Raw genomic sequence first — 9,199 nt, 5'->3', positions numbered from 1 at the left:
TCATATCGATATCAAAGTGATAAGGTATAGGACGATTTGTCACTTTTTTTCTACCACTGTGTATAAACATTTACACACAAATATTAAGCGGAATAGGGCTACATTTTTTATCAGCTTGTATGAATAACATTTATGAACCTGATCGTTGATGATAACGATCAAGAGATAACCAAGACAACAAAGTACTTTTATCAGAAAACAGAACAATAACAATAGAAAGGATGGATGCATTGACCACAACGATAAAAACATTTGTTGAGGGGATGGGGAAACGAGACACGTCTGAACCCTAGAATTTCATTTTCGGTAAAATGATTATTAACGATAAACTTGTGTTCTTGAAGTGTTTTCACAACAAGTGATGAGATACTTTACTATGCTAGGAGAACTTAGTTAATGGCACCAGTGCACAAAAAACTGAAGACTAAGATTCATTTGAACAATGTCATCTACTCGGTAGTGGTTAAACTGAATATAGATTTTCAGACACGCATTTTTCGGTGTCAACTGGTAACTTCAATCAGCATGTATCAGAGTTTAAATGTGAACATAAGAGAAACTTTTAACCATGGAAAATAACTGCCTTTAAATAGATGATCTTCAGGGTTCAAGACTCACGATACAGGCCGGTATTGGATGACATTACATTCATCAGAATGGGTAGATTAACATCATTCATCCGAACTAAGAGAATCTGAAACAAGGCGATGAAATCGCCTGCATTCAGTTCAATATCAAAGGCCTGCGTACCCAATGTATCACTCTGTAGTGAAAAACCAAAACGAACTTATATAATAGAACACCCGAAATAGTTCCTGCTTATCACTAAGCCCATTGAAACCAGTTACTTACAGTGGATGTTCTCAATATTGCGCGAATAACCATGAAATAACGCAACACTTGACCACAACTCAATTTTATTATTACAGTTCTCAATAATGACATTAGTTATTGACACTAAAGTGATAACGTTGTAATACTTAGAAGCGTTGTCTTTCGGACAAACACTGTGAGCGAAGCCATTACCAATACGTTACGGACAGTCTACTGCTAGTCAACTTAACGTTTTTCTTCGATATTGAGAATTATAAGATAATGTTAGAAAAGAATGTTTCACAACCATCCCTGGAACTACGTAGTAAATCGTTTACTTATTAAGCATGCTTAAGAGATTTGAATCGGAAATCACTAATGTTAAGGTTAGGAGGAAAATTCAATTCACTTCCAGCTTACAAGGTTTATACTGAGAAACATAAGCGAACAGTAACACTACATGTAACCCGATCCAAGACACGACTAGACAGTGCTCGAATACATAAAGTACGATAGTTGACAGAATGTCAACAGCGGCTATCGCATTAAAGAAGGAAGCGTTTAAAAACATGTACGCATTATATTTGTCTGCAGAATAAACGAAATATTGAAATTACAAAAACACTACTGATCCACCCAGCTGGAAAATTGTACACAATAGCGACTAATAGCCATGTGCAAAACCTTTATGGCAAATATATAGAAAAAAACAAATATGATAGTATATAATCTGCAAAAGTTAAACAAAATGAGTGTTTTATCAGTAATTATGTACAAAGTCGAGGTGGAATGAAGAAAATCAACGAGCAGAAAAATAGGAAGTACAATGGCCAAGGGAAAAAAGCATGCATGATAGTATCTGTACAGAAGAGGCACGTGTTTATGGACTTATAGCAAGCTGAAAACTGTGGTATTTGTCCATCGTGAAGTGATGCATTAGATCACCGACGTCATATGCGGGGTCAAAGAAAGTCTCATCAAGCTTGGATGGGACATCGGAGCTTGAATCAAAAACTAAAGAGTGCAGATCAACAAGTTCTTCTCCGCACGGACCGAAATCAATATCATCTGAAGTCCAATCTGTATAATCAAATTCATTGGAGAGGCGAAGCGAAGTACTATCTAGTCTAACGCGCTTGTGATTCCGAGAATCGAAAACGTTAATGTGGTAAGATGGCAACGGTCTCTCTAACACAGAGGATGAATCTAGAAATAAAGACTGGTTTAATCTGGTGTTGAAAATTGCATTAGTATTATCACTAAAACAACTTTCTACAGGTTTAACATCTGGAAGCACTTCAATATCGGATCCCACATATGAGGCTGAGTCGGGAGGAGTGTGAGAGCGAAGTGTTTCATTAGTTGGCAAAGATATGGATATCTGTGGTCTGATTGATAAAGGACTCGGTGAACGACTAGTGCTGGACATTTGTGCAAGTAGCTGAGATGGATATTTGTTTGGTCGATTGGAATCATAACTTTGAGTTCGGCAACGCTCATTTCTTGGTAGTAAATCTGAGCAGAAGTCACAATCAGGTGAACATAAACGACTGGGTAATCCAAGGATTTCAGTGGCCAAAGTGTCTCTGGACTTAGCGTCATAGTTCTCAACTAAATTGTAGAACAAGGTGTCGAGCGAACGGCGTATATGTTCACGCAACTCAATTAAGTATTCCTTAATTCTGAAACGGACAACCGTGTGCACAACAGATAAATTCGCCTTCTTAGTAGTTCGTGCAGTAGAGTTTGATGTTCCACAACCACTTCGAGTTTGCAGGTACATATCTCTAACTTGACTGAGAGGTGGTATTGATAATTGAGCATCGATAAGAGCAAACGTAATGGATTCACGCGATCTTCGGATTTGTTCGGCCTGACCATGACTATGCGACCTAGGATGTGATGTGTTGCTTTCTCGAATGGACTGAACATCATTTACATGAGATTTAGGATCAAAGCTTTGAGATGTAGATTCAGATGAATACCTTGACACATACGATAAGGATGGAGAAGAGGAATTTTCTGGAGAAACACCTTCGGAATCCGACGAGTCTGATTTGTTCGAAGTTCTAGGCCATAGTAATTGGTCCGGTAAGTTGGTTGTGCTAGTTGCGTAATCGCCACAGGGCTTTTTATATGGATGAACTTTAGAGGATATGAGTAATCACTTTATAGCACTTACCTCGTTTATTATCAGGACGTAACCTTTTAACGTGTGATTTGCCCTCTAGGCAATAGACAGGTGCAGTATTTGTGTTAATCTTACTTGAGATGCCATCATAAGTTCTGAGGGTAGACGGAGCAGAAAAGTTGAAAGAGTGATATAGGTACTCAGGTCGTAGAACTAAGAAAATAACAAGTCAATGTGTAATTACCTGATCTTGTGTTAATATTTATCATTGTCAACGTCGAGAAACGAACTACTTTAAATCCACAGAACTAGTAGCACTAATAAAGAGATGACTTTATTAGACGCAAAAAACGTACGATGTATCGAACACCAGCCCCAGCAACACGTTATTGCTGACCACGCCGCTTCAATTAGTGAGCGTCTGTGATCTCAGCCATTCGATGAATTGTTGGTAAATTAAAACAAAACTGAACTATTCAATTGTTAATAACCTTGTCACGAACTTGTGCTAATCAACTCGTTTTTTTCCTCTATATTTTTCAAAAAAACTTTTAGTAATTGAAAATTTTCGATTGAGTGTACAGTACAACGACGACATTACACTAACTGTAACAACTTAGATACAAGTGAATTTGTTTACCTTGTGATATTTTCGTCTACATTTTCTCGACGTAGTAGTGTTTTTGGATCTCGTGTTTCTTATGTTATCAGTCGGACGTATGTTGGTTGTAATGCGAAAAATATTGGAGCGAGACGATTGTTTCAAGAGCTAAAGAAAAGGGTTCATTATCCGGTCGTCCGATGTTAAGTGATCGAAGCGTAAGACCAAAAAAAAAAGAAACAGAGACGACAAACAAATAAAGTGGGAATAAGTAAGTGGTATGAGGCAGCGATCACTTTGACTGATTATTTTGTCACCAGCTTTATACATATTACGTAGCCATTCTTCTCTATTAGTTCCTGGGAATGGAAATCTCTAACTCGAGGCTGACTATTTGTTTGTAAAAAGCCTAATTTTGAGGGTTTTCCACCATTCACATATTTATTCAGTTTTGAACTTATTGTAGTGGTAAACGAATCCACAAAATAAATAGCTTTGTAAGTTTCCGACATTAGATGCTGACCACATGTTTTAATGGACTCACTTAGCTGAAGGCGCTCGGTCATGCATTCGCACCAGACCACGAGTGGGAACACCGTGCTCAACAACCTCTGCAATCGCTAGCCAGATTAGATCGGACGATATATTGATAGCCTATCAAATATATCTCCGAACCTCCTCGCTTCTGTCTTCTGATTTCACCTGGTGGGTACGCTTCATATTAGGTGTTACTGGTCAAAGCGTTGTCAAACTCCAAATACCTGTGGCACCTTCATTATAATACCTGTGATAAGTCGCTTATGAAACAACCTTCGATGGATTTCATCCTGTTTTACGAGATTCATGGACAGAGTGTTGAGTTTTCAGGCCAGGAGTGTCAGGTCGAACTCAGGTGTGGCATCTGTAACAGCTCCTTGATTACCGTACTGAGTGTTAGTACCGCTGAGGGCCTGGCATATCTTTTCAATCAAGAACTTGGTTCCGTTCTCAATAAAATAACACCCATATGATTCTGTCACACCGGTTTTTTGTTGTGTCGTCCTGTTACTTAAAAATTATTGTTAGTGTATGTTATCACTCTCCCTACATTTTTCCGCACGTTATCACGTCGAAACAGTATCATATCATGCGTGCTCATTTCATCATCGTCTTCTCGGGAGTGGGCCACATTTCATTTATCACTTCTATCTTTCCGATCAACTGCGAAACAGTATTTATGATCCCTCTTGATTACCCCTTATTCTCCTTACGCTGCTATACAGGGAGTCCGTTGTTTTTTCTAATCACATGACACCTCATAAAGAGCACTATCTCTTCTCTGGGTTTTGAAAACAAACTTCTATTTAGGGTCGGCGAGCCAGCGGCCTCTGTACTCTACAGCGTGGGTTGACCACTAATGTCAAATGGCACGAAGATTTGTTCTATTCGTCTTTCAAGATATTGCCTTGCCGATGCAGGTCTGCCTTCACAACATGTAATATTGCCGGGTAATTCAAGCTGTAGCAATTATTAACAACGCCATTTAGGTTTTCTCGGTTTCTGAAGTTCACAACCACTAAATGGGAAAACCTAATGGTCGTGAGATGCGAGGGAAGAAGAAGTAGATATATGATAATTGCCGTGGTAGTGTTAAGACTTAGGCTATTTGACGGTCATCATTACTGTTGCATTTTACGCGTTTTACCCCACTCAGGTTGCCACGTGCCATCTCAAAGCCTCCATGAACCACTATATTGACCAGTCCTTGGGGGTTGTTGGCGACCCAATGTCGTCAATCTAGCGCCACAACTTGTCATTTCCATCTTGGATTTAAGTAGACTATTCAATCGATGGTCCTCAAACACCAGTGAGAATTCTTTGACTTATGTTGATTTTAAAGCTACCCTAGTGGAAGAGGTTTACTTTCTGTTGCATTTCGGCCATTATACAAGCGTCGGAGTTTGTTTGGATTGTCGTTCATTCGTAGTTTTTTGCAGTATTTGCCCCACCATTCTTTACCAAAGCCTGTCACACATTCCATTAAACTACCCTCTGACACTGGGACACTATGTGAGGTCAGCAAATCATGTCTGACGTCTCTATCACCGATTTTAGCTATCCGGGGCTGTTTTGCCGCCATATTCCTTTTTATCATTCACTAGGTGCTCGTTAACACTGACAGTGACTGAAGTAAATGGAATGTCCGACTATTCGATTTTTGTGCTACTTCGGGTTGTGGCTCTCATAGTGACAAGTTTAGTTTGATATGTGTTGGACTGACCGAGTATACTAGTGGGAGGTTTTACGAATGTCTTTAATGGAAGAATATATTTACTGTGTATTCTTTCTACATAGTGGGCACACGTTGCAGAACTATGAACAAGCATAACTTAACACGAACCTGTAGTGTGGCGTCGAGACGCGGTCGATTATGACCACCACTACAATAAGGTTGCGTACCAGATATCAGAAAGTGATCGGAGGTTGTAGCGAGATATATTTGTTGGCGATCTCGTGGTATCGAAAGAATAGCAAGATAGTGCCAAAAGAGTACAAGCGGAATCACTGAACAAACGTAGGCGCGTGCAAGGTCACAATCAACGGAAGGAAGAATGTCTCTAGTACAGTCAAACAAACAAGTACAGTGAAACAATCACTGGTACAATTGGTTATAATAACAATTGTTTCCATTAAACCAATCGCAGTCTCTCGACAAAAGTAGGTCAAATCATACCCGTAGTACAGCCTAAGTACTGTAGTATCACAATGACAATACATCTAGAGACCACAGAAATTACACTCAAATGCTGAATCCGTGGTTTGACTAGAGACAGGCATGCGGTACAATTATCGTTTACGTATCTTTCCTCCTGTTTCACCGGGGGTTTATACCACTCGTCCTATTTCTCTTTTACACACTAGTCCTAGTAAGAGTAAGAATCTGAGAAGGAGAATGATCTTAATTGTTTAGCTGGATACTAGGTTTTGGTACCTAAGTCTTATAATACACGTAGTAAAAGTTACTTTGATATTCATTATTTGTAGCAGTTTTGAACTGTTTTATAACCCACTTACTAGATATAGGGGTCTCCGACCTATCTGCCCCTGAATTAAGACCTCTGCTAGCCGTCCTTGTAGTTATAGTGTAAGTACTGATGTGAATGCTGTTATTGAGTATTCTACTAAACAGACTAAAAGATGGAATGTTGGACAATTAAAGTATACATGATGAAAGTTTCGAGAGGGAAGAATAAAAAAAGTGATGGAATATACGGTACACAAAGATAAAGTCTAGAAAACACTCAAAACCGCAAAACCGCCTTTGACCATCCTAGCAATCAAATTCTCAGGTATACAGTAACTTTTATGCAAGTCCTGAGTTTGTAAGTGAATATATGTGCCTGTATAGCGGTTGGAGCAACTAAAATATCTGGTTGGGACACACAGATCAACCTAACAGTGGCTCACGATTGTCAGATTTTTTGTTTTTGCTATCTTCCAGCAAAAGGAGACGCAATCTGTGCCTCTTGAGGAGGTTGAATACTTCAACTTGATAGTAGAAAACGAATATTTCCCGTCATTAGTAATAGATTGGCATGGTCACTTCATATACAAAACAAAGTGATATTTTTATTTCAAAAACCTTGTATTGAGCTCAACATTCGTTAGATTATTTTTTCCCAGTTGCATTCAACAACAATGGCTTTCTATACGGCGTTTACAGTTTTTGAGGACAAAATAGTAGTTTTAGCTTATTTCAATTGCATATAAAGCCGATTTTGATTTTTTCACGTTTTCAAACGTTTCATCTTAGTTGGCAATTTTATTCACACTTAAAGTCCATCATAGTCAGTAAATAACATATAGTCAGTTTGACTATTGACAAACCGTCACTAATGATATGGAACCTTACGAATGTAAAATGAGGTTTCGTGGAGCATAAACAGGTTTCAGAGAGGCTGTCTGCAATGGAATTAGTGAATTAGTACTGCTCTAATAATAGACCTAATCCTAAAATTGTAGATTTGTCATTATATAACTGCCTAATCTATAAGATCTTACGTGGAAGTCACATCATCGTCTACACCGACTCACTGTATCGTAACAACTACCAATACATGATGAAAAACAAGCTTAGACTAGAGAAAGAACAATATATTTAATATGAATAAAAGATGTAAGATAATATTCAGCAGGTACCACGCCTGCATGACCGAGCCATGCCATTCGATCAACTCTAATTCATTAAATTCATTCCTTTTCGCGCCTTCTCCATCGTTAGTTATTTCTCCGCGTTAAATATTGAATATCTATTTTCCGAGCAATCTCGTATTCAGCTTTGAAGATTGTGTTGTTATTGTCCAATGCCATTGCAGATTCTCAAATCGCAGACTAGAGGCTGACAATACCCGGCATTTTTTATCTTAGCAACAATAGCAAACCAATCGAGCTATACTGTCTGGAACAATTGTTCCTCAAGGTCCTACCATGCCAAACAGGTCGGTTGAAGTGAGATAAGACTAAAAGCAGAAAAACCAAGGTCTGAGGGCGAAGTCGTACTGCTGACTGTACAGAGGTGTGACGGCAGTAAGGTGTTTCCTTCAGACAACCAACATAACAGCGACGCTATCTTCCCACAAGGAGGGGTGGGGTTAGAAAAGGTCGACCTTAAAAATGCACACCTCTCCTTATCCCATGGATATCCGTCTCCGGCGGTAAGGTCTCAACACGTACGGAGCTAACACGAAAATTACCCACAAGAAGGTTGTGTGTGACCGACCTCAAGCAGTTGTCCCTTGGGCACTGCGGTCACGCTCTCAGGCCACTAAGAGCACCTTTAATCCAACTTCTTTTCCAGGTACCTCCAGAAGAACCCTTCCACTATGTGGGAAAGCAGGAAGTGATAACCACCCTCATGTCTCTAACAACACTGAAGATCACTGTATTCATAATCAACCTTCCTCTTCATTTCCTATTTTTCGTTCTACATCGACTCTCAACACTAAACTTCTTCTTTTGGCTTCCTCCTCAAGTGTCACCATAGCCAACGATTTTAATGCTCAAAACACTGTCTCTGGTCTACCGAAACCTCGCTCCAAACTACACATTAGAGCCTTCAACGTACTCACCCTATGTCAAATCGGTCAGCAGTCCTCCTTGGCTAAAACCCTAGAATCTCGTACCATTGATGTATGCTGTGTCTCTGAAACACGCCTACAGAATCCTAGTGTGGTCATTCACTTAACCTCACCTCGCTAAAATGAGGAGCCGATGAGATACACCCTCCGTCTATCTGCCGACCCGACGGTAAGTTCTCATGGACTTGCATGTGTAGGCATAGCACCAAGTACGAGGGCGGAACAAGCGTGGTCCAAAATCGGTCACAATAGCGTAGATGTATACACTTTTTGTCTTCCCTTAAACCGTGGGATTAAAATCGCCTAATGTCTTTCGATCAACTAGTTCTTTCTTACTGTACTATATCCTTTTTACACAATCTTTCTTTTATGCACTACTACCATCGGAGTAAGTACTATGAATTTGGTGTTCGTCATCCTGGGCTAATGAGGTGTGGCAAATTGGACCTATGCATATATGTGCTTGGTCCTACGTTGCAGCTGACTGACTGACTATCAACAAACCTAAGTTTGTTCACATTTAAGTAACAGCCTGGT

At 39.5% G+C, this 9,199-nt stretch overlaps 1 protein-coding gene across 2 annotated transcripts; it reads right to left on the bottom strand.

The window, feature by feature from the left end:
- Positions 1–1,373: 1,373 nt before the first annotated feature.
- Positions 1,374–3,380, bottom strand: MS3_00003063 (uncharacterized protein). Of its 2 annotated transcripts, none has more exons than XM_051210743.1 (4): positions 3,301–3,380; positions 3,189–3,261; positions 2,996–3,157; positions 1,374–2,958 (listed from the first exon to the last, which is right to left on the bottom strand). In XM_051210743.1, exons 2-4 carry the CDS (start codon positions 3,211–3,213, stop codon positions 1,694–1,696), a joined length of 1,452 nt encoding a protein of 483 aa, XP_051070761.1. In that variant the 5' UTR covers positions 3,214–3,261; positions 3,301–3,380; the 3' UTR covers positions 1,374–1,693. The 2 variants fall into 2 exon arrangements, with proteins under 2 accessions (XP_051070761.1, XP_051070762.1); XM_051210744.1 differs by having other exon boundaries at positions 1,374–1,497; positions 2,799–2,958; positions 3,189–3,359.
- Positions 3,381–9,199: the final 5,819 nt, after the last annotated feature.

This window comes from Schistosoma haematobium, chromosome ZW (assembly GCF_000699445.3).
Source record: "Schistosoma haematobium chromosome ZW, whole genome shotgun sequence".
In the NCBI taxonomy this organism is placed as follows: Eukaryota; Metazoa; Platyhelminthes; class Trematoda; order Strigeidida; family Schistosomatidae; genus Schistosoma; species Schistosoma haematobium.
This window is presented reverse-complemented; position numbering and strand designations above follow the sequence as displayed.

Bases quoted from the DNA above. Each gene is read 5' to 3' on its own strand.
- MS3_00003063 (XM_051210743.1), bottom strand. From the start codon at position 3,213: ATGATAAATATTAACACAAGATCAG. The intron at 3,158-3,188 runs GTAATTACACAT...TTATTTTCTTAG, and splicing joins AAATATTAACACAAGATCAG to TTCTACGACCTGAGTACCTA. The intron at 2,959-2,995 runs GTAAGTGCTATA...TATCCTCTAAAG, and splicing joins ACGTCCTGATAATAAACGAG to TTCATCCATATAAAAAGCCC.